Raw genomic sequence first — 26564 nt, 5'->3', positions numbered from 1 at the left:
TCATCCTGAAGTACCTTATTTGTGTATTAAGCATTTCTGCTGTCAATGACAAATACTGAAAGAGAGTTTACATATGGTTCATGTAGCAGAATGGCTTGGAGTCAGATACACTGTAGAGCAAGTTGTCTATTTGCTTTCTTCTTCTGGTTTCTAACAAAAGTCTTCTAGATCTCTCCTTAGCAGCTTGATATTCGGCACGTTTTTGTTTTCTCTTCATTCTTAACCACCTACAAAAGATGGTTACGTGTATAGTAAGCTGGTGTCATTTCTGGTGTAGGTCACACAACACAAAACTATTAGAATCAGTAATACTGCACCCAAAATGTTTGAATGCATGGAGGTAACAGCCAACTGTATAAAAAAAATAGTTTTAGTGTCGGGCTGTTACCTTGGGTTCAATGCAATAAGGGTCAAGGGCAGGGGCGAAACTAGAACTTGGGGGGGGCTCCTTTTAAATTTTTGCTATGGGGCCCCCCCAAAACCTTTATCACTACAAAAGAGAGAGAGAGGAGCGGGCAAGAGAGATAAAGACAGACTGTTTTCATGGAAGAAGAGGGAATGAGAGAAAGTTAGGGAGAGAGAAATAGAGGTACAAGAGAGAGCAGGGGGTAGAGGCATAGACGGACAAATAGAGGAGGGGGGCATGGGAGGATATATAAATGGACAGACTGGAGGTGCATAGACAGACGGATGGAAGGAAGGAGCATAGAAGGATGGATGGGAGGGAGCACAGATGGATAAAATTAGAGGGGACATAGTTTGGTGGATGGGGCAGGAGGGGCATAGAGAGATGGAATGACAAAGAACCATAGACAGAGGGATGGACGGGAAGGGGTATAGAAAGACAGACAGATGGAAGGAGCATAGATGGGTGGGTGTGGACATATGTTGGGTGGAAGGGCAGGAGGGGGCACATATAGACAGCACTATAGTTTAAACAGCAATTTAGCAGGCAGTTTCCGCTGAGGGTCCAGACTGTAGCAGTGCTTTGGCTATGATGTGTGGATAGAGCTGCTGGAGGATTAGGACCCAGCAGATACATATCATTACCGCAGCCTCACCGCTGCACCAGCAGCACTCCTACAGGCCGGACGGCCTCCTCCCCCGCAGCAGCTTCTCCCCTTCTTCGGCTTCTCCCGCAGCAGCCTCGCCTCTCTCCAGTCTCCATGCCTTCGGTACCGCCTTCCCCCTGCAGCGCAAGCCTCTCTCCCCCGCAGGAGCTTCTCTCCCTGCTCCTGTGGTTTCCCCGTGTAACAGACTCTATACCCCCTCCCCTACTGCTTCAGCAGCAGCCTCGTCCGCTGTCAAGCGCCTGCTGTAATTCACACCAGCAGACAAACACCAAACATCTCAACCCTGACAATCCTCTTCTACTAAATATAATAAAATGTTTACCATATTAGACCATTAACAACACATACAAGTGTCTTAGCAATAGTGGAAAAGTTTCAGCTAGAGAAATCATGGAGTGTCTTGCTATATCACAGGAACCACACTTTCCCAGATGATGGTACATTCAGCACTTGCCCTACACATCACTGTATGTTCACTGTCTACTACTTACTGCGCAAAAGCTTCTTCTCTTTCTTTTTTGTCATGAAAAAATGCATGACTCTCCTTCCTTCGAAGTTCCTCCATCTTCTTTTCTGTCATTTGTTCTCTATGTTTTCTCTTAAGCCAAAGATCAACAGCTTTTTTCGAATCTCTCTCCTCATCCTTTTAAATCAACACAGAAACATATTTACTTAATGAAATAAAGCACTTTGGTATACAGGAGAGCTTTAATATCTGGTTACAACTATACAGTAGCTCAAGTTTAGCATGGTTGTAACACTCAAATTAGATGTGGGTGAAGGGAAAACACTTTCTGAAAATGTACTGCTATTGTAATCGGCAGCACCTTGTGCATATATTTGTGGCATATACACACGAAGAAGAAGTCAAACCAGGTAGCAAGCGGCAGCTGTCCTGACAGCTGTTTCAACTGGTCTTTGCCAGTTTTCATCAGGGGTAATAAGACCAATTGAACTTTCGGGACAGCTGCTGCTGCTACTTGTTTCTGCAGACATAAATTAAGTGTTGTTCTTCATACCAAAGTGCCGGTTCCTCAGGAAGCTAAACTGCGAAGCGCGTGCTGGTTAGCGGTGCGCAGGCAGTGTGTTGCTATTTGTTATTTTTCATATACTGCATTTTGATTATGTGTACCTACAGTGTGATGTCTTGGAAGCCCTTATAAGTGCTCGAACTCACATGTGTGCTCCAGTAACAATACCCTGTATTTAGGTATCTGACACCTACCAACCGATACCGAACACTTGGGCGATCTTTTGGGGTTGAGGTCTCTCTGACATATATACAGATTGACACCCACTTTAGAGTTATCACCTGTTTGTGTTACGAACTGTTATTGATTTATTAGATGGTCTCTTGGGTTCGAGGTCTCTCAGAGAGACACCCCACAATAGAGAGACCATTTATAGCTACTCCTGACTGTGCATAATATATCATGCACAGCGCCCCATTACACTAAGGTATTAGTGTCCCTTTCATTAAGGGTGATTAGACACTCTGCCACGCATTGTAGGAGTTCAGACACTTAGAGCAGCTAGAGGTTTTTTAACCCAGTCTCTTTAGGCACCTGACATTAGCAGGGAGTGATTGGATGCCACTAAGATCACGATCTACCGCACAGACCGGAGAAGCCACACACTGTATAATCACGATACACTCTCATATTAATAAACCAATGTTAAGCAACACCCGCCTGCCAGCTTTGTTTTAATTTGTGCTATCCCACCTTTGTACGTTCAATGTTTTTGTCTTTTTTAATATTTTCGCAGCCTTTTAGAATGATTTAATAAAGGTTACATTTTATGTATGTCTTCTGAGGTGCACTGACAAAAGGACACTCCTTTTCTTTCTTGTGTTTGGCTTCCACATGATCCTACTCTGAAACTGCACTAAATAGGCACATTTTGTGAATAAGCAACACCATGCATCCCACAACACACTTGTAATGAATATGTTTGTTATTCACTTCACTAATGCAACAAAAATATAATACATGAATTCCTTGGACACTTGGTCTGGCATTTCATGCAAATGATGTGTGTGACTCGGATGCTAACCAATGTAAAACGGCTAGGACTGGGAACCGATACCTGAGATGCATCATGCATCACTCCACACATCATTGTGCTTCATCTAGGACTGTATACCAATTCCATTGCACCCGAAATACTAACCCTAAATGCCAGGACACTATAAGTGACTGTGGATGCAGCTACAATGCAAATAAAATGCTAAATGCCAAAATAAGTACAAAAATGAAGAACCACTACCCAGGTCTAAGTCGTGCTATGCATCTCACACCTTATGGTGCAAACTGGACAAGTGCAGGAGACCATATTTGTACACAGTGGTGTAACAATAGCCCCGCAGACTCCGTGGTCGCAGGGAGGCGCTGGGTATGTGTGGGCGCTGGGGGTCTGCGGGGCTATTGATGCGTTTCCCTAGCCCTGCCTTACCCCGCTGGTGCTGCTTGCTGTTGTGTGGCCGGGACCTGCAGATCTACTTGAAGTTGTCTACAGTCCCGGCTCTCCTTCTGGCTGCTCCTGATAATGGCAAAAATAGCTTTGACAAAATGTCCGCCCCCTTATAGCAGACACTTTTGAGAATGCTAGAGGAGGCTCCTCTAGCATCCTCAAATAGTGTCTGCTTTGTAAGGGGGCAGACATTTTGTGAAAGCTATTTTTGCCATTATCAGGAGCCAGCCAGGACTGCAGACAAGTAGATCTGCGCTGTGGGTCCCGGCCACACACCAGGCGGCGGCAAGCAGCGGCAGCGGGGTAAGTCAGGGTTGGGGGAGGGCAGGCTTTATTTTACCGGGGGGGAGGGGGTGCTGCAGATAATTCCGGCGGGGGGGGGGGGTGTATTTACGCCACCTATATGTCAAGGTAGTTATTTTATTGCCATCTACACCCATTCAGAAGGTGTTTTTGTATACTTTAAAGAGCAGGACACTCAATTCACAGAAGTCGACATGTGTCAACTTTTTCACTGTAGCACAAACATACCAGTTTAATATTAGGAAAAAGACACATAAACCACATCTAAGAGCAACAAGGATGTTTTTGGACTCAATTTTTACTTGGACTGTGGCGTACGCTCAGATATACGGAAAGTGTCGGTGTGAAAACGGACGAGATCCGTCTGTGCACTTTGGCGTACGCTCTGATGTACGCCAGGTATCGGTGGCTAAGCGGGGGGTCCGTCTGTATGCGGTGGCGTACGCTCAAGTGTACACCACTCCCCATTGTCGGTGTTTGTGACCATCCGTGTGCGGCTGTTCTGTGGCGGACTTTCGCTCACCGCTTGCGTACGGGAAACGTACAGTGAGACGAACCGTACGTACGTTTCACCGACCTAACCAGAATAAGGCCCAATGTGTGGTAAAATATGTACGAACAGCATCACAGAGTCGTATATTGTAAACTGGTGCACAACATTGCAGAAGAGAAAGATTAAGACTCTGTAATGCATTATTCTTTAAATGCAGCACTTCCAATTTCCCTCCTGTTAGTGAGGGACAACAGATAGAGACACAACAAGAAAGAGTGCGCAACAATGTCACAGTAATTCTAGTTACAGCTTTAAACACATTTATTAGGGTAGCATCATTAAGAAGGTCCTTTGCAATCCCGTTGGGGAAACTGTCTTGGTATCAGATTATATGCTTTTCCTAATGGTTTTTCCATGGTTTATTCATCATGGTTTAAGTTACAATCCTGAAAGGGTGGTTGTACAGAAGAGTGTCCTCTTTTGTTCACTTGGAGTCTCTGTCAGCACATGTATATCTTACTCAGCCTCTATCAATACTTTCTCTAAGACCATGACAAGCCTGTACAAAGCCCTGATGCCATCAAATGTACTGACCATGATCCAGGCTCCATTACCCAACATACGTACTGGACACAACTACAAAACCTAGTGTAACTGTTTCCAGAAGGGAGGACATGTCCAAATACCTTTTACCATGTAAAGCTATATAATATAAGCGAGCAAGGCCCTCTGTCCTCATGTGCCACCCTAGTCATTGCTTCAGTGTCCCATCCCCTGATGGAACTGTCTTTATATACCATGTACAGAATGAGTATCCCTCATCCAGATATCTGTTATCCAAATTATTCCTGAAAACCATAGTTTCCAGAATGATATCTCAAGATACATCTTATAAAAACATTCCAAAATACAGAATAATCCGTTATCCAAAATGCTTCTGGCCTCAAGCTTTTTGGATAAGGTATACTCAATCTGTTCTTGTCCTAATTGTCTTGTACAGTAATTTGTTATTGAATAGTTTTTTTGCACATTTATATATGATTACGTGCTGCAGAACCTCTGTGGCGCCACATAACTAAACAATAATCATCTATATATAGGTCTAGTGTCTGTTTGTGTGTCTCCGACACACTGCCATATGTTGGCAGCGAGTAAAACTACATCTCTTTCTCTCTCACACATGCAAAAACACAGAGGCAATCTCTCTCTCTCTCATCCCTCTGCATTTTCATTTAAAAAGATTAGTGAGAGCGTTGCTATTAAATACCCATCCAGGATGAAATGAAAGCAGATTATAGAATGAAAATAGATTCAAACTTTTGTTTTAAAACAACAAATTCTACATACTTCTGATACGATGGGACAACTTACAGCTGCGCTGCTGTCCTCCATCTTTTTGGCCTGTATGACTCTTCTAGCTTGGATAAGTTGTTCGTTTTTCTTTTGCAGCCAAATCTTAAATGCATGCTCATTTTCTCTCTGTTTTTCTTCTTCTTCTTGTTTTTTACGCTCTTCTTCCTTTTTAAGGAATATATTGATTTAATCATATAGCAGTTTTTTTTAATGACTTTCAATTAATTCCAGCTCAACAAATGGATATAAATACATTCATTTATCAGGTCAAAAACACTTCATATAAATATAGGGGCTGATTCGAAGTCTCTGAATATTTGCCGGTAGTTACTGAAGCCAGACTTTGCTTCTTTATGCTAATGTGAGTTTGCATTGCGGTTTGGTTCGGTAACACTTCCATAAGACAGAACAGCTCCATACGATCACATGGTCAATGGCCAGTACCAACCCCAAAACACCCACGAAGACAGATCTAACAAAGATCCGACCACCCAAGAGTAGGGCATATATATGTAAAATACATGAATTTCTATTTGCGCCTCTGCTGCATAATCTATACTCAGAGATCTATCCGACTCAAAATCAACCCCCTAAGTGGAAATCCTATTAAGTTCAAGGTTTTGACCGAAAAAAAAACTTGCCCAATTGTGGACCTGATACCAGTTGTTTTCAATTTAAAAAAATTGGTCACAGGTGTTTTTGCAGTCAAAATCCTTGCAGGAGTGAGGAAAAAGTTAAATAATTACCTACAGGTACTGGCTTATATGATGGTTTCTTCGATTCCGGGTCACATCTTCTATCCATCTTTCCTCTGCAGAGGAGGATGCTGGGAGGGGGCTGATGGGAGATTTAAGCAGCCCATACACGCTGCTATTTAGCACGGATCACATTGCATTGCATTGCCTATGCACACGTTGTGCATGCAATGCGATGCAATGTGATGAAACCTAAGTACAAAAAGTATGTGCAAGCACATACTTTTTGTACTGTGCGATGAGGTGCCGCGGGAGCGCGCACCTCAAAGCACACATCGGAACAGCACGCATAGCAGCGTGTATGGGCAGCATTAGTTCTTTGTGCTGCTGCCTCTGAACACACACACACGAGGGTGGGGGTTACACACACACGAGGGTGGTGGTCACATACACACACACATACCCCAGTGGTCACACAATCACACATACTTACACACACCACTGCTGCAAAATCCCAGTCCGTCGGGATCCAGAGGAAAAAGACACAGCTTCAGAAGATAAGTAATTAAGGAGTAATTAATCTAATTGGAAATTTTCAAGTGCTTAGTCTTTTGTGGGGGGATAGGGTGTGCCGCAGGGGTTTCAGAGCAATTCCCGATGAATTTTACTAAAAATAAAGATTTTATGAAAATTCAGACTTGCTTCAGGGGGTGTGAGAAAAATATGTGGTAATCTGCATAGAAATGACCACAGTTCATTTTCTCTCCTTCAATGGAATAGAAAAAACCCTGTGGCTGTAGCAAAATCCCATCTTACAATTGAATATGCCCCCTAATGTTTTACTTAAAAAAACTTAATAAAAGTCTAAAAATACACATCATGTACTGAAACTAAATGCAACTAACAGAGGAGTATCTAGAGAGGAGGGAACACATGTGCAGTCTCCATATGGTCTCCATATGGTCCCCTCACATGTACTGAATACACTCTGGCACTCACTGATTTCCCTACTGCACATGCTCCGGGAAAATGGCACCGGCACCATTGTGCCAGTGATTTTTACAGCATTTGGCTGAGCGGTAAGAATAATAAGGTACTTGTGTAGTTTCACGGCGCCAGCTTGGCGCCGTGCTACTTCCGGGTTCTACGCTCGCCACGAACTATGTTAAAAAAAGTAACTTAACTCCATGCCAACATGGATAGTTCATACCCCCACTATCCATGTTGGCATGGAGTTGATTTTAAATAGCGTGGCGAGCGAAGCGAGCCCCGCAAGGGGACTCAGACGCACGGCGCCATGAAACTACACAAGTACTAATAATAATCTATGGATGCCCTGCACATCCCCATTACAGATATGTCCACGGCAACTAAACAAATGTATTGTAAAGCTGTAAATGGGTACATCCATGACTATGTTGGTCATTAAGATAGAAATAATGCAAAATGTTTCAGTAGCAAATTATTGTTATCCAGTCATGTTAATAGCATCAGCTATAATAGTTTCTGATAAAGCTACTTTACATTAGCTATGGTTTTAACAGAAGGGAAGACTTAATAAACTAATAAGGGTCTCCTGAGGTAACAAAAAATACTGTAAACATTATATACAGATAGCAGGAAACACACTGTTATATGGGCAAATCACCACACATTTCCTCCTGCAGTGACTGTGTGAGCCTCTATATTATACGGCTGACCGCTAGAACAGAGGGAAATATCGTCCCTCTCCTGTGCACCTGTTGTCACCCTTAGAGGATATCCAATTAGATGCGATGAAACACCAGGAGATGAAAACAGGAATTTTTTTTGCAATGTTTCACCAATATTTTTTTATTTACAGGGTATCCAGTTAAATGTCTGGTAAAAAAAAAAATACTTTTTTTGTGCAAAATTGCACACATTCGGTAAAAAATGTGTTTTCGCCACCACAGACCTCAAAAAATGGCAGGTGGACTGCAGGGTGAGCACCCAAGAGCCAGTACTCCACCCACTAACCCACACCCAAACTCCTCTTTCGGGTGACCTGGCCATGAACGGGTCATGTGAAAGGAGAGCTTGAGCTGTCAGTGTAGATGATGCCCAGTACTGAGGCAGGTGACAATCCTTGATAAGCCGTGTTGCGTGCTGGCTTATAGGGCTAATAGGATAGACTTGGGCGAAATAATTGGATACCCCTATTTGTGTCACTGTCTGTTTTCTCTCACAGTGAATGTATGGGGGATAATCAATCCCGGGTCACGACCGTCTGGACGTCCCAACATCTGTGACCCTGTCCTGTCCTCTGCCTGCTCGACTGAAAATCGGCAGACAGGATTCAATGTCCCGCCTGACGAGCACCGAAAAGGGGGCGTGGTCACAAGAAAGGCCGTGAGCTTGATAATCCACAGATGTTCTCGGCAAAACGAGCCGGACTGCTTTTAAAGTCAGGCTCGTTTTACAGAGATGCCTCTTTACTGCTGTCAGGAATGACAGCATTGAATAGGAACCCGCCGCTATTTCCCCCGACGGAAATAGCGGCGGGGGACTGAATATCCCCCTATGAGGAACGTAGGTGTATATAATAAATATCTATTCATCCTGAAATACACAGTGCTGCTAATTCAATGCAAAGCTCAAAACACTATTAGCACATTATATGGTACTTATGTAATATCTGGGCTCCCGTTTTTCTTATGAGACCGCGTCCTCTCGCCACGCTTCAGGCACGGTGGCTCGCTGCACTAGCCACACTATATAAAATCAACTCCATGCGTAGTTGGATAGTAGGGGTATGAAAAAATGGGGTGCATTTAACATGGGAGCCCAGATAATACATAAGTACCCATTATGTATATATTTACATACAATATATATATATATATATATATATATATATATATATATATATAATATTTACAAAATGTATACCTCTTTCCTAAGTTTTTCTTGCTTTTCTTGAAATCTTTTTAGTTGCTGCTTTTGCTCAGAAGAAAGGCAGAATGTTGTGCCGCCAGTATATATGCTTGCAGACTGTACTCTCCTTTGCGGCTTCACTTTATGCAGAGATTTCAACAGATTGTTAGCGGAGCTGGGCCGGCCTTTAGATCCAGTGGGAGGATGAGGAATAAAGCCATTCATGTTATTATAACTGGAAATGTTCTTTTCATCGGCACTCTCTACATTAGACACTGTACCAAACTGACTAGACTGCATTGTTGGAGATGGAGATTTGGGAATGTCTTTATTATGACTTATTGGTGGCAGAGAACATTCTTTCTCAAAGTCCTGTATACTGACAAGTTCAAACTTTCCCTCTTTCTCCACCAGTACTTTTCCATCCTTGGGTTCTTTGTCAGCACTGCCACTTTTATCATGTTGCTCCATTTTAATTGCGAAATCATCACTACCGCTTGTATCATGTTGCTCCCTTATATTTGCGAAATCATCACAAATATATAATTGTGTAATACCATCTATAACATCGTCTTCACTTCTATGACTGTCTGGAAATTCCAACGGTGGTATTTCCAGGTCTACCAGATTATCCTTGAATTTGAGCTTTCTTTGACGATTTTCATCAATGATTTCCATTTCCAATTTCTTGTTAGCTTCTTCGATCTTCTCTGCAATATACCGCTTTGCCTCTTCATCCTCCTCAAAGTCAGAGTCTGAGTCCAGTGTGAGGTTATTCTCATCATGGACAGTCTGTCTGTCGCTATTTGGGGACCTGTTGTTCTCATTCTTTTCTTTTTCTAAAGGTGTTGTGTCAGAATTCAAATCACTGGGGTGTTCTTTAACATTTTGGTTCTTAAATAAAAAATACAAAAATAACATATTATTACAATGATCTTAAAATTGTAAATGAATTATACGTTTAAAACCTTAAGTGTTTTAAATATAATTTTTTAAAATGTTATGTCACATGCATGACCAAAAGTCTTTCTGCATTATTGTGGTGTTATTCTGACAAACGCTTGAAACGTTTCAGCCATTGTTTAATCCCAATTTTCCTGGGAGAATATTTAACCTTTGAAGGGAAGGGCACATTTCATTGGACTGGACCTGTTGCTGGTCAATGTACTTCTGGCCCGGATAAAATACACCCTAGGATACTAAAAGAATTGAGTTCTGTCATAGCACTACCAAATCAATAAACTCAGGGAAGGTACAGAGCCGGATTAAGCCTTCGGGGGGCCCGGGGCACTTTAGAAAGGGGGGCCCCCTCCTACTTGTCATTACTGGCCGCAAACTGCACGGGAGAATATTACACTGTCAAAACATGGAGTAAAAGCAGTATAAACTTGGTCAATGGTCAACTGCAGGGGGAGGGAGGATTAATATAAACATATATATAAAATACCACATCAAAAGCTTGTGTTTGTCCCTCTGTACCTTAATCTGTAATAACCCTGACAGGCTCAGCGCTGCCTCTGATTAAAAACCCTCCCATGACAAGGCAGCTGCTGCTGCTGTCCTTCATGGGCCTGAGAAGCATATGATGAGCTCCACCAAGCAGAGCTCAGCACAAGCCTCAGCCTCTGACCTCTTGTGCAAAGTCTTATGGGACTTAGTCAACTCCCAGTAATGCATTGCACACTTGTGCAAGTCAGTGTGCCTTGACTCCTGATGCTCAGCACCATTAATCATTGTCACATTGGCAGATAGGTGAAGCCAGCACTACCCCACTCCCATGCACAAAACCATTAGCTAATAAAAAAAAAATTATATATATTTTTTGAATACATGCACAGGGGGGCCCTAGATAGAGGGATCCCAGGGGTACTGACCCCCTGTGCCACCACTATAATCTGGCCCTGGGATGGTACCAAGGGACTGGCGCATAGCGAACGTAGTACCAATATGGAAGAAAGGTAGCAAAACTAACCCTGAAAATTATAGACCGGTCAGCCTTACATCCATTGTGGGGAAAATATTAGAAGGAATAATAAGAGGTAGTATCCCAAATTTCTTTAGAACAGGAGAAAGTGATAAGTAAGGCTCAGCATGGGTTCGTCAAAAATAGATCATGTCAGACTAATTTCATTAGCTTCTATGAGGAAGTTAGTAGGGGACGACAGGAAATTGAGTAAGGAAATTAACTCAGGAGAAGATGTGGAAACACTACAAAGTGACTTAAATAAACTGTAAAGGTGGGCGGAAAGGTGGAAAATGCAGTTTAACGTTGAAAAATGTAAAGTAATTCATTATGGGAACAAAAATGAACAAGCTACTTATAGGCTAAATTGAGTTATTATAGGGAATTCTGCTGTAGAGAAAGACTTGGGGTCATCATAGATAAAAATTAGGTAATAGTCGGGCACAGTAAAGCCTGGGCACAGCTAATGCAAACCAGAGACCTTTAGGCCACAGTACCCCCATTTCGGGGTCCACCACCAGCCTGATCCCCCTCCACTTGCCTGGACCAGCACTGCGGTGTGTGCTGCGGAATCGGGGAGCCGTTTTTACGGCTCCTACAGATTGCGGCCTACCACTAGACGGAAGCCGGGGGCTAAATGCCGGGCCGAGATTCGGGCTCCGCACCGGACGCGTCACCCACGATCTCCCCCGGGGGGAACACGAAAGTCCTCTGGAAAGCGGACACTCATCCCCTGCCGGTGGAGTCCTCCTGACCGCCCGCAGACCATCTAACGCCCTGGGGAGAGACACACAGTGAGGGACCTTTGCCTGCTCCCGGGGGGGTGGCCAGACTCGTGCGCTGGTGCCGGGGAGTGGCTCTGTGGAGAAGACGGCGCATGTAGGGCTGAAAGTCGCTACCACCCGCGGGGCAGCCTGGACTAACTGAGGGTGCTGCCGCCATAGCCCACATACATTCAGCACATCTACAAGGAGGTTGGTGCCGGCTGGGAGACGGGGAGGAGAGGAGCTCCATCTTGGACCAGCCACACACAGGTACACAAGCTGGTGCCTGGATACATTCCCTTCTGGGGCCTGACCTGAGGGAGGGGGGAGCAGATCAAGGTATCTGGAAGGGCACTGGGACAGCACCACGACTGAGTGGACCTGCCGCTCTGGGTCCACGACACCCCTAAAACGACCCCTTGTGGTGAGTGGAGCCACAATCTCCCAGTTCTCTGGACCCTGGTCCCCTTATCCTCCTTGCTGCTGTCTTCCTCCCACTTTCCACCCTACCAAGTGGTCAGACCACAAGACAGCGGATTGTGAGTGGAGCCACAGTCCCCCGGTTCTCTGGACCATGGTCCCCATAACCTCTCTGCCGCTGTCTGCCTCACACTTCCCATCCTACCAAGTAAGCAGACCACAAGTCAGCAAAATACTGAATGTATACGGCCCCCCATCCAGATAATTTCTTACCAACCCAACCGAGGGAGCTGTCATCACTTTGTGCTGCGCCCCCTTCCGCCTCCACTGGGAAGCCCCCAGAGGCCCGGACCCACCCCCGGCCGAGCAATTGACTGCTTACGTGCCAATTCCACTAAATACTTCTGAGGTGCACCTGCTGAGCTTATGGACTGACATAGAGGGGCATTGAAATTCGGGCCTCTTGTCCTTTCACCCTGAAAGGGAGACCAGCTTGTTCCTACATAATGTAGCCATGATGTGAGATATAATGACCGGACCAGGCCACACTGAGGGTCTATGTGCTAAACCACCCATATGTCGATGTCCAGTTCGAGGACAGTTCCTCTTGGCCATATGTAAATCTCGTTCACATGACAAAACGCTGCTGCCTCAAATCCCTGACTAACACTCCTGCTAAGTCATCCCAAGCCGAGGCTTTTCGCTCTCTGTTTGGCGCCACTGCTTCTGATTCGACCTCCTCAACTCCCTCGTCTCCATCTCCATCCACCGACCCCATGGAGGGTAACATAACCGCAGGGCCCTCTACTCCAAATAAATCTTCTAAATCCTCAAAGGGTAATCTGGACATGTCGTCCATCCTCTCCAAACTGAACTCCCTTCCAACTCGTCAAGACATGCAACAAGAGCTGAAGTCTATGGAACAACAGCTACAAGACTCGATGCAAAGTCACATCTCTTCTATTAACTCTGAGGTCATGCAGATCGCAGACAGGGTGGTCTCATTGGAAGAACAAAATGGTGGACTCTAAGTTATCTGATCAAGACATGATAAAGGGCCACCAGCCCGAAACATTGACTCACAATCCCTTGTGTCAATTGTTGCATTTATTGTTAGCTTGCCGCTGTGCAGCTTTAAAAATCTTGCGAGTGCCCCCTGCTCATTTACTGCTACATCTCCTACTAAGGATTGAGGGACACCCACGTCTTTTCCGACTCAGCCGCCTGAGTGCCAGGATTACATTATATATATATATATATATATATATATATACACACACACACACACACACACACACACACATACATTTATTTACATGTATAATAAGAATGCAATCATAATAGCAGATATGTTTGCACAGCAAAGTGGCATGTTCTCTTCAGCATGTATATATGTTGCTGTTGCTACAAAGAAGACTTCAAAATTAAGTAAATGTTCATTGCCCTACCTCTATACTAGAATGCTTTTCAGCATCTTCATTTATTAGCCAATCGAGGTCTTTCTCAAAATCATCTTCGTAGTCTGGTACACCATCAGAATCAGATTCATCTGTCTTCTTGCTCATTTTTTTAGAATAGTTATGATGTTCTTCTGATAACAAATAAAGAATATATTTATATTAAAATATTTAACCGGAAATGTAACAACAGTCGTCCTATGAAATCAAGCATATATGCAAGAAGGCACTTGGGTGGGTGGCCACTGAGAGCTGTATGGCCACTCCAACAGAGTTTGATGGCAGAGACTGGAGAACTATTACTGGGATACTGTACTAAACAGCCCTATCATTGTTATATCTGTGTGTTTTGGGACAGCGGCAAAATGTACACCATTGCTCAATCGCATTTTGTTCTTTTTCCCAAAAAATCAGCATGAAGGCCCCCATACACTTATCCGAATTAGGCCGATTTTGATGTACATTATCTGGCCGATAAATTGGATAAAAAGTGCCCAAATCGCATGTGCCTAAGCTCCAATTCTGATCCAATGCATGGCTCGGTGTGCATCGGATCAGAGCCGGAGATTGCAAGGGCTGCACAAAGGATTTGTCAGATCTCGAAGCCCTTGCTGGGATCGCATGCGATATATGAAATGCAAAAGGAACACATGTAATATATTGCATGTGATCCTGCCACCCAGGAGCCCCGGTGGCTCCCCAGCCGACAGTTAGCAGGGTATCGCATGCAAAGGAGGCATGCGATACCTCACAGTAATGTATGGGCATCTTAAGTCAGAAAGCCCAAAGGAGCACACCAGTGAAAAACTAAAGAGTTAATAAGTATTAATAGGAAGCCAGAGCTATGTATAAAAAGTGATACAAAAGTGACAGTTGTAATTAAATAGTAAAGGAATAGTGTAAGTAGTGAGATTATTAGTAAGAGCAAAGTGTTAGAATGTAATGGTGTGCCACCTCAGAGCCACCCAGCCATACCAATCCTGCTACACAACACCCCAAACCTATGGTAACCCCAATCTAGGTCCTATAATTAACTAGTATAGAGCCACATGATATTAGCCCATACTTAAAAATCACTAAACTAAGAGCAGCCTACCTAGAGTAGGGATGGCCGTCGACCATCGATGATTATAAATCATCCATGGTTTATGGCCGATGTCGAATACTTTTGACATTGATGGGGGAGATCCAGATGGTTTCCCACCATAGATGTTAAGCTTAAATGAATAGTTTTGTTTTTGCGTTTTCACCAAGGAACCGGGACACAGAGCTTAGCCCCGACCCCGACACCCGCGAAGCCCCACCTGCATATTTTGATTGGCCCACAGTCCAATCAATCAAAGAAAATGGATGACCATCGATATGTAAAAACATTGATGGTCATCCATTGAATAGATATACACTATTGATGGTCAGTTGCCCTTTTGCCATCGATGGCAAAGGCATCGATGGCCATCCCTAACCTAGAGCAACCCCATAGTGCTCCATATGGCATGTTAGGACCAGCACCTCCTCCTACTGCTAGCTCCCACAACAGAAAACATACTAGCAGACACTCAATCAGGTGCATGAAAGGGAGGTGTAATATAGAGTAAAGGTGCATGCACACGGTGAGATTCTGGCTTACAATTTTGACTATACTGTATAGTGAAAATCGTATGAAAAGTTACCCAAAATTGCAGTGTTTATACTGCTTATGTTAACAATGTGCGGCACTGAGAGGTCGTTATCGCAAGTCAAAATGGACTGTGCAGGCAAGACAATTTTGTCCATGTTACTTACAGTGTATTTGGCGATAGACCAAATCATACAGGCAAAATCGCAAGTGAATATAACCAAAATCAGCTCTATGCACTTCAAGGGGAAGTTGCATATTCAAAATAGGCCATAGCCAATATCTCACCAAAAAATCCAATTGTTTTTCCCCAGCTCACTGAATGATATCAGTTATCAGATCTTGGCTACGCAAATTTACAAAAACATAAACATGCAATTTTTTTTAGCTAATTACTGATCATTCAGTCTGATTGGGGAAACCAATGTATTTTCCAACCCCAATTCCACCAAGAAACTCTGGTATGATTTGAACATTGATGTCCCAGTGTAACCTTATGGAGGTAAAGCACTGGTAGATAGAATAGGCAACAATTCAAGACACAGCGGGGGAAATTTACTAAGAATCCAAATACGATTGGTAGTATTCGTATTCTTAATACGAATGAATATGACTGCATTCGGCTGTTTTAGCCGTATGAAAATTCGTATTCCGTTGGGGAATTTACAAAGCAGTCAAATACGACTGCTTTGTACTCCCCAATGTCATATTCATTCTTATTGATTCGTATTAGCGGCCATATACAAATTTGAATAGGCAGTCTGCACGGGTCCCCCGTATTTTAAGAACCAGCCCTAGGCCCAACCAGCAAGCAGGGTAATGCGGCATCCACAGCCGGGGGGAGACTTTTTATACAAGTCCCCGGGCCAAAGCATTATCCCTACCGACCAGTCAGCCTGGCCAGGGGTCCTAGGGACCTGGGGACCCCCCAATAAAGGGGTCCCCCCCCCTTCCAGGACTTACCTGACCAGGCTGAAGCCTGGTGCTGGCCCCGGTGACCCTGGAGCTGTGGTCACCGGGCTGATTAACTGGTGTAAAAAATAGAATAAGCTATTGTCTTATACTGTGGAACTATGAGTCCCAGCAAGCCTCACCCACATGCTGGGACTTGGAGAGCCACAAGTCCTAGCATGCAGGCATTAAAGGGCCCGCTGGCACTTGTAGTTCCACAGTAAAAGAAATAGTTAAATAAACACACTGACAACCAAGAACAATAAAAGCTGAATTTCTCGGCTCCTGATTGGCCGCTAGGCGGCCAATAGAATCTTTCGGAGGAGAGGCGCTGAAGATGAAACATCATAGTCTCTCCTCAGTCCGTCAGCGGGTACCGGCCGGAGTAGTCTTTTTTTTTTTTTTTTTTTTTAAAAGACCTGGACTACGTCGGAGAGAAGAGGACAGGATCTTCGCCGGAGGACCTTGGTGAGTAGGATTTTCTTCCACAGGTACCCCTATGGATTTTTTCGGATCCTGGAGCCCCAGATCATGAAGCCCTGGACTATGGAGCCCCGGACCCTGGAGCCCTGGACCTAGGGACCTACCTACGGGCTCAAGATAGGTAAGTATCAGTATGTGTGTGTGTAATGTATGTATTAAACTTTTATAGTTCTTGGTTGTCAGTGTGGAGACAGATCCAGGCTTCAGCCTGGTCAGGTAAGTCCTGGAGGGGGGGGACCCCTTTATTAGGCGTTCCCACATTCCCAGGACCCCTGGCCAGGCTGACTGGTCGGTAGGGTTAATGCTTTGGCCGGGGGAACTTGTATAAAAAGTCTCCCCCCCGGCTGTGGCATTACTCTGCAGGCTGATTGGGCCTGGGGCTGGTCCTTAAAATATGGGGGACCCCTAGTCATTTTGTCTCCCGTATTTTGGGAACCAGCCCCGGCCCTGGAGCTGGTTTTAGAAAATCAGGGAACCCCTATCTGTTTGGTTTCCTGATTTTTTAATACCAGCCTGGCTCGTTCAGCCTGGTGCTGGTTTCTGTAGTGGGGGGGGGACCCCACGCCGTTTTTTTTTCTCTATTTTTTTTAACACTGAAGCCTGCACGGATCTGACTGATTCCAAAAGCCAAATACGACAGCAAAATAAAGTCTATTTTTCTGGCGTAAAAGGAGAGCAAGTACCTCGGCTTAGTGTATGGGGGCTTTACAAGTGATCTGTATGTTTTCTTTGGCTATTCTTGCTAAATAAAAGGTAGGAACTCTGGTCCTTTACCCTACTTAAGAATCTTTCAAGATGTATTGCTAGATATTTCCAAATAGCTTTAGAAAAGTAACTAGAGGAGCTGCTGTAGATTATATACATATATATATATATATATATATATATATATATATATATATATATATATATATATATATATATATATATATATACTGAGAAACAGAACATGACAGATTTATGCGATTATCAGAGAAAATGCCAGAAAGTGCTGTGATGCTGCCTGGCTAATAAGCCTGTACTAGATCTAAGAAGCTGGTGTTGCTGCTGGTATCTGGATAATATGTTGACCTTATTTAAGTCGACTGTCATAATGTTGACGAGGTCAAAATGACAACATGGTCGACAGGTATAGAAGATCCACAGGTTCAAATGGTCGACAAGACAATGGTCAACACAAGTTTTTTGGGGTGGGGTTTTTCTTAATTTTTTACAACTTTTCCATCCTTTGCCATCCCTGTGGACCATGATTGGGAGTAGCAGCCTGTGCTTGAAACATGGAGGGTTGTTCTGGATGATTCACAAGGCTGCGAACTTTCATGTCACTTACATACATATGCGTGCACACTGGGAAGGAAATGGGCGGGCAGCTGACATCTGGAAAGGTCTGTTCACCCAGGACAGTGGGTGGAGAGGGGGGCGTGGGGTGGCCCCACGCCCCTCTCCGCCCCCGCCTGCTGTCTTGGGTGCAACCCGGTGATGTTCGCCATTGGTGTACGCAACCTGCGTATGCGCACAGCGCCACCATCGGTCCCCGTGCGAACCCATTCTGGTTGCATAACAACCAGAATAAGGGCCATGGTGAGCAATCCAAGGAGAAGTGGTCCACTAATTGGGGCTACATAGTAAATGACACCCCTCTCCCGGTTTTTGTATGGCCCATTTCCACATCAACCTTAAGACTGTGTCAACCTTTTCCACTTGTCTGCCCTGTCGACCTATGTAACATTGACCCTATGGACTCAACCTAGTGACTGTCGGGATCAATCTAGTGCAGAAGGGTACTTACTGCAGAAGGGCACTCAGGCGGATTTTGGCCACAGCATGCACACATATATCTTTAAAGCATGAAAATGCTTCTATATTTGCCAGGTTTGCAGGATGTTGTAGCCTGTAGCTAAGATACTGCACTGAGTACACAGTACTTGACAATAAGTAACAAATCATTACAGTACACCTTATCACTGTGTCAAGTGCTTTGTATGATAATACTTTTGGCAGGTGCTAGGGACATGCTAGATATAGTGCAAGTGCAAGGCGACTTACAACACTGTAATAGTGCATACAGACAGGCCCTTATTCTGGTTGACTCAGTAAACTGCGAAGCTCGCAGCTTACTGAGTCCCAGAGTGCCCACCCCACTTCCCCACCGAATCGCTGCCCCCTCCCCCCCACCACCACTCTATCTCCTTGCAGCCATGCAAGGGGATGTGTCATGAAGACACCTCCCCTCGCATTCACCCGCTGACAGTGAAATCATTCGATTGTTGCTGACCATGGAATTATTTCTCCAGGGCTTACAAATATAAGTCAGTGGAGACTGACTTATACTGTATTTGCGGGCATCCGGCCGAAGACAGGGTGGGTGGCTGACATGATGTGACGACCCCCGGCACTCTGCGTCCCACCAGAATTCCGATGGATTGGGGACTATGCTAGTCGCCGAAGCTGTTTTCCAAAAACCCTGCACATGCGCATAAAACATTATGCGCATGCGCAGTAGAAAAACATTGGTTCCCCTCCCGGCCCCCCGGAAATGTGGGTAACCCTCCCGGAATCTGGGGGACCCCCGCTCTGCCCCCTGATCGCGGCTATCTCTGCCTGACCGCGGCATTAAAATAACCCTATCTGCTGATCTCCGATGAGGGGGTGGGGCTAAAGTGTCATAATGCGTCATTTTAGCCCCACCCCCTCCACGGAGATCGGCAAATCTGGCCATTTACCATCATGGGGACGGGGCTTAATTACGACACACTCAAGCCCTGCCCCCCGAAGTCCTACTGAAAGTCTCCTCCGGAGAGGAGACTACAAAAGTCGGCAACCCTGGACTATATAGTCAAAATCGGTAGAAAACTTAGCACATATTGCACTGTGTGTAAAAAAAAAAAATAGACTGTGCAGGCAGGTTAATTTTGACTATTGTGTACAATCTAGTGTTATAGTCAAAATCTAAAGCAACATACACACTAGACGATCCTGGCCGTGGCCGATATAGTTAACGATATCAGACACAGGTGGCCGAATTGAGTATAAACACTGAACGATAAAGGTTAACGATATCATTCACTGACGTCTCAGGGACCCGCTGAACATGTGGATCGTTGGCCATATAGCCATAATAAATACCAATATTGAGTGTACACACTAGATGATATATTAAAAGATATTGTCAGATGCCCTTTCTGAGCGATTTCTTTATAAAAATATCCTCTAGTGTGTACGGGGCTTTACATAGTAAAATTGCACATCGTGTATAGTCAATACCGGTGGTTTCTGGGCTCTGGGGAGTTCCATAGCCAAAATCTCACTGTGTGGATGCACCTGTAGTAAAGCATTAAGGGCCTGATTCAGACCCGCTCACTAGTCAGCATATATTCGCTGCATAGCGAGCTGGTAAACACTGCCCCGCAGAACGCCCCCGCCAAGCGATTCCCCGCAATTGTATGCGAGTGGATGTGTACGCTTACGCAACCACCCGCATGCGGCCGCTCCCAGTCAAATGATTTTTTTCTCTGTTCGTAGTGAAAAGAAAGCCAGGAGGTCACCAGCATTATGGTCGACAAGCATTAGGTCGACACCATTAGGTCAACATGCATTTAGGTTGACATGAGTTAAGGTCGACGTGACCTTAGGTCGACAGGGTCATTAGGTTGACATGGGTAAGGCCGACAGGGTCATTAGGTCGACATGGGCAAGGTTGACATTGAAAAAGCCGACATGTTTTTTTTTTTTTTACCGGAATGTCAACACAATCAACATAAACACTAAAATGTAGCACCGCGTACGCTCGCCATGCTATTTTATTCTCCCACCACGGCCTAGTGGATGGTAGGGAATGAAATACCGCCTGTCGGCACATTTTGGCTCAAAATACAGTAAAAAAAACCCATGTCGACCTAATTACCCTGATGACCTTAACCATGTCGACCTAATGACCCTGTCGACCTAATGACCCTGTTGACCTAATGACCATGTCGACCTAATGACCCTGTCGACCTAATGACCCTGTCGACCTTAAGTCATGTTGACCTAAATGCATGTCGACCTAATGCTTGTCTACCATCATGCTGGTAACCCAATGACCGTATCCCGCCAGGACTTACCTTTAATTTCAACGCTGTCCTCTAAATTTGGGGCAGGCGCTGATATCATGTGATGTCAGCCACCCACCTCAAGCAGAAATCGACACACGCCTGCTTCTGAAGGGGTACGTCCAAAGTTTTTGTGGAAACACCCATAAACTGCTAGGCGTTACCCTGCGTCCATCCCCTGCCCTCCCACTGGGATCAGTATGAAATCCCGGCAGTCGGAATCCCGATGGTCGAAATACTGACAAGGGGGCCCTGGTTCGCATCCGCCACCCCCCCCCCCCCACACCCCCTGCGGGTTCGCTGCACTATTTTATTCTCCCTCTATGGGTGTCGTGGCAAAGTGCTGGCATTGCGACGGTCGGGATTTTGGCGACGGAATTTCGACCGCTGGGATTCCGACCGCCGGGACTTTGACCGCATCCCCTCCCACTATGAAGTGAATGCCCGGCAAGTGTGAAATTTAACGCAGGCGTTCGCTCCTCATCAGGGACGAGACTGACTAAGGCCCTTATTCTAATCGCCTTGGTATTTATGCATGCGCAGTCACTCGCCATCGCTCCTCTGGGCGGACACCTTTATGCGCATGTGCAGCTGCTTGGTGCGAGTGGGTGCGGCGAACTGCTTGTTCATTGTCCTGTTGGCACCTAGCACTGCAGACAGAGGGCAGCGGCAACAGGCTGCGCCCCTGGCAATGCCCGTTTCATGGGAGTTCCTGTGAAAACGATGGGCGCTCCCATGGAAATGGGCCGGTGATATCGGTGTGTGGGTGGGTGCGTGGGGGGGGGGGGGTGTACAGCTGAAATTTCCTTCCCGCATGCAAACTGCGAATGGATGTTTATGCAGAACATCCACTCGCATGCCTGCAGGGGAACCCTGGCGTGCGAGGGGGGGGGGGGGGGTCAACCAAAGCTCAGTCATCCAGAATAAGTGTATGTGTGGGAAATGTACAGGCCATACAGCGACATATCCAGTCTCAAAGCCATCATTCAGAATGCCGACATGGACAGAATATAAATATTTATCATGTTGGCTTTCACAATGCGGACACTGAGCTAATGTCAATATCAACAGCTGATTTTAGGGTTAGGCTGTGGTTCAGGTTAGGTGGACATTACATGTCAAATTGCACTGTCGACATGGCGAAGATCAACATTCATAATTTTGACATTCTACCCTTATTGACATTTTGAATGGTAAGGATCATTAGGTCACCACAATGTTGGTCGACAGTCATTAGGTCGACACCATTAGGTCGACATGCATTTAGGTCGACATGAGTCTAGGTCGACAGGGTCATTAGGTCGACAGGGTCATTCACATTTTTTTGTCCCGAATGTCGACACAGTCAACATGGACACTGAAACGTAGCACCACGTAACCTCGGCATGCTACGCTAGGCATACTATTTTATTCTCCCACCATGCCTTAGTGAATGGTAGGGCATAAAATACTGCCTGTCGGCACATGTCGGCTCAAAAAAATTGCGAAAAACCCCATGTTGACCTTTTGACTGTAAACCTAACCCATGTTGACCTAATTACCGTGTTGACCTTCCTGCATGTCGACCTAGACTCATGTTGACCTAAATGCATGTCAACCTAATGGTGTCGACCTAATGACTGTCGACCAACATGCTGGTGACCCAATGACTGTATCCCATCTGCATAATACAACACATACTTTTACAATAGCAGTGGTGCAAAATCATGTTTCAATGCACGGTTTGTGCAATTAAAATCTCTATTTGTATACAGGTCATATTTGGGATTGGGGATATGTACGTTGTACTTGTGTAAATATCACCCCAGTTTATGTAGTATGTGCATATGTAAATTTAATGATAACCACATAAGTTATGAGGAGCCTTGACTTACCCCACGGTCCCATTCCCTGCCTTGGAGCTGCACACAGACACAGACAGCAGCACTGATTTCCCCGCGTCAATGGTATGTATGGGATCAGCAGACATCAGTGACAGCTGCCATGGTAACCGCCCAAGCTGCCAGTTTACCCCGCCCCCTGCACGCCAATCTCACCTCTCAGACCGTGACCGGTGGTCTCTTCGGAACATATGTGAAGAAGAGCCGGAGGGTTGGCCACCTAGGACACCGGTCTCTTCGGAGACACCGCAGCCGCCGCCGGTCCGCCACTCTCACAGCCCGGAGTCTCCGCAAAGCTGTCCCGTCCCCATGGAGACCAGGCCACGTGACGTCATCCAAAGTCTCGCGAGACAGAGAGATCGTGACGGGACTGAGAGAGAATTGGGTCGGGGGGATTCATTCCAGCAGTCCAAAGAATCTGTGGCTGCGGCTGCTTGGCATGGTCCCCAGGGCTTCCCATCATGATCCGTGGCGTGCTGACGGTTATATAATTATATATCCATTTACCATTCGTAATACTGGCAGTGATAAGTACAGGGCTGGCGGAAATGCAATGCGGATAAGGGGCATCATGCAGGAGCAACAATGGTAGCTCTGACGCAGAAGTGGTGAAGGCTGACGCAGCTGTGTGACTTTTTGAACAAATCGAGTTTTATAAGTGTGTGTTATTAAAATAAGGTTTATTTTAGTGATAGAATCATCACTCATCTCACATGTGAATTTTAACTCCCAAAATCAAATCTGATTTTTACCTCTTGCTTTATGCACCCGTTTTGCCTGACAGTACCGTTTTTTCATGGTCTGTGCCGATTGAAATCAATTTTAAATTTTGTTCCTATTTTCTGCCAACGCTCGGTGGGGGGGATGTACTAAAAGGAATGACAGTGGAATGACACTGCTGATAAGGAATGCCAATTGACTATAATGGGAGAAAATGACTTTTATATTAATATTTCTGAAATTATTGCACATATCAACTATATTTTAGGTATACTTCTTGCTAAAACCATTACACATATTTTACATGCAGAATGACGCGGAATGACGGCTGCCTCCTATGGAATGACGGCCTTTTAATTCGCCATCCTGAAGCCAAAATAGCATTAAAGCAGCTCCATTATGCGATATTAAGACCCCGATGTTACGGTGATCCCCATAGCGCACGCGCTCATCCTTTTCCAAATATGTCCGCTTACACCCCTACTCTCGTAAACATGTCACCTGACGCGGAATGACGGCTGCATCCTATGGAATGACGGCCTTTTAATTCGCCATCCTGAAGCCAAAATAGCATTAAAGCAGCTCCATTATGCGATATTAAGACCCCGATGTTACGGTCATCGATGTTGGAGGGTATGACACCATGACAACCCGGTATCTAGTACAGCAGATTTGCTATAACAGCTTGTGATTTTCACTCTGTAAATAGCATGTAATGGGGCAGGTGTATTAAGCCTTAACAAGAGATAAATTCAAGGGTGATAAAGAGAGCTAACCGTCCAGCCAATCACAACCTAACTGGCATGTTACAGGCTGTGTGAAAAAAGTCAGGTAGGAGCTGATTGGCTGGGCGTTTGTCTCTTGTTAAGGCTTAATACATCTGCCCCAATGTGTGTCCGTTTTAAACTAAAATTCCCAACAGACTGCAGAACTTGACATTCCCAGGAACAACAGAGCTAAAAAATGCCTGACCTAGAACAAGAAGGCGTCTTATAAGGCACAGGTTCTTAAATTCAATCTTCAGGACCCCCCAAGCAGATCACGTTTTTTCAGGTCATTCAGCAGGAGTACACGTGTAGTCATTACTGGCTTTTCAAAAGAAGATTGGAGGATTAAAACCCCATGAGCTACAAATTATATAGTATACACAGAAAAATAAAAATATGTAATCAATCTGTTCCTTTTTCTGAAGGTCTAATTTCTTTTTCGCTTGTTTTAGTGTTGGTCTTCTAATTTGATGATACAATTACAATGCAAAAGATAAAGAATGTATACAAAGTTTGTCAGATTTTTTTAAAATCTTTTTTAATTTCAGTGCAAGTGTTCAGAATATACAATGTTATGATGTGATTTGTATTCTCATTTGTGAAGTTTTCTGGGGATATTAGATGGGCATACCCCACTCACTGAAAACTGGGGGTATGTCAAACATATAAAGGTATCTTTCACATCTGGATTAAAGAAGGTCGACATACCCTAAACCTAGGGTAGCCAACCCTAGTCCTCGAGAGCTACCAACAGTGCATGTTTTGCAGGTCTCCTCACAGAATCACAAGTGAGCTAATTAGCTCCATCTGTGTATCTTTTAAAATGTCTCAGTGATTAATGAGTGCAGCTGTGCAGCAGCTAGGTTGTCTGGAAAATGTGAACTGTTGGTAGCTCTCGAGGGCCAGGGTTGGCTACCACTGCCCTAAACTCAAATTGATGTGGGTGTTGAGGAAACTATAAAAGTATCTTTGGCTTGGATCCCGGGAATAATAGCGCAGTCTTTATCACCTATTCTTATATGATGTCTTCATCATCAGTCATCTACTGTTTTAGTAGTAAAGATGATTATGGGTGTTTTCCCCTCCAATTATCCAGAGATTTCACTCCAAAGAGACAGGAATATGTGAATGAACAAACAAAAGAAAGTAATAATTTCAACCGTTAGGAAAAAGTAATTAAGTGTTATGGTGCTAGGGGCGTGCTTAGGACCCATATCTATGAAATCTGTGTGTGTGTCCTCATTTTTGTGTGTGACTTATGAAAACGGATAATAAAAAAAAGGGTAACCCACTCAATATATGAATAAAGAATCACACACATCAAAAACATATCGTTTTCTTGTGTCTAGTGGATATTTTGAGCAGGCATCTCGTTCATTGTTCCTAAAGGATTGTCCACTGGGGTATAGGAGAGCATTGGTCCGGACTGCTAGAGAAGTGAGTGAGAGCATCACCTCCTGAAACTTGAAGCACAGCTTGGCCCGGCCCAAAACAATCTCGAAAGCTGGACAAGACGTGGCGGTCCTATTTTAGCATGCCGCATCCTGAAAGTGGCATGTCGGCCATATTCAGGCCATGGAACTTGAAGTTAATTTCTCCAAAACCGGAAGTGGTATGGCAGACAGTTTTGGGTCTCCTGGAATGTGACCCATCCTTGCTAGCCAGTTCCCATGGCAATAGTTTGATTGCTAGTTCCAGCAAGTTTGTTGCTTCAAAACAGTTCTTTCTCTCTTTAAATAAAATAAAAATATTGTATTAATATACATTATTACATTATAGAACATTTAGATGCGGTAAAAAAATAGTGTATCTTTATACTTAATATATAGAAACCAATTGAGCTAAAAATCACTACTGAGCCCAGAAGGTAGTGTTTTACATGTATAGATTAAGTTTATCTGTTTTTGCCGGCTGTGTTCCAGTGTCATGGCTTCTTACCTGGCCTTTATTAGCCTTAATGGCATAAAAGCTGGGGATTCCAGAGACCTGACATCCATGTTCCTTTTTTTTTAAACATCTGCTAATTTAAAATTTTAAACAAAATACATAACACACATAAAATGGTACAAATATTATGTAGTCTTTGGCCCTTATTCTGGTTGACTAGCTCGGATGTGAATTCGCATCCTTGGGAGTCACTCTAACCGCGCTTTGCAAATGGTTACCTGG

General features: G+C 44.6%; 1 protein-coding gene across 3 annotated transcripts; it reads right to left on the bottom strand.

The window, feature by feature from the left end:
- CCDC181 (coiled-coil domain containing 181) lies at positions 1-23250 on the bottom strand. Of its 3 annotated transcripts, none has more exons than XM_083172685.1 (6): positions 23065-23250; positions 13880-14022; positions 9300-10178; positions 5689-5859; positions 1565-1716; positions 1-227 (listed from the first exon to the last, which is right to left on the bottom strand). In XM_083172685.1, the coding sequence occupies exons 2-6, from the start codon at positions 13994-13996 to the stop codon at positions 68-70; spliced, it is 1479 nt and encodes a 492-aa protein (XP_083028811.1). In that variant the 5' UTR covers positions 13997-14022; positions 23065-23250; the 3' UTR covers positions 1-67. The 3 variants fall into 3 exon arrangements, with proteins under 3 accessions (XP_083028811.1, XP_083028809.1, XP_083028810.1); XM_083172683.1 differs by lacking the exon at positions 23065-23250 and adding an exon at positions 22903-23033; XM_083172684.1 differs by lacking the exon at positions 23065-23250 and adding an exon at positions 22903-23033 and having other exon boundaries at positions 5713-5859.
- Between the last annotated feature and the right edge of the window lie 3314 nt (positions 23251-26564).

Source organism: Crinia signifera, chromosome 2 (assembly GCF_055691185.1).
Source record: "Crinia signifera chromosome 2, ASM5569118v1, whole genome shotgun sequence".
Lineage (NCBI taxonomy): Eukaryota > Metazoa > Chordata > Amphibia > Anura > Myobatrachidae > Crinia > Crinia signifera.
Note: the sequence above shows the minus strand (reverse complement) of the source record. Positions and strands in the feature narration are given on the sequence as shown.

What these genes read in the sequence shown, in the direction of transcription:
- CCDC181 (XM_083172683.1), bottom strand. An exon ending in AAAAGCATTCTAGTATAGAG is followed by an intron (nt 10,179 to 13,879) that starts GTAGGGCAATGA and finishes TTTTTATTTAAG; the next exon opens with AACCAAAATGTTAAAGAACA. An exon ending in AGAGAAGAAGCTTTTGCGCA is followed by an intron (nt 228 to 1,564) that starts GTAAGTAGTAGA and finishes CATCTTTTGTAG; the next exon opens with GTGGTTAAGAATGAAGAGAA.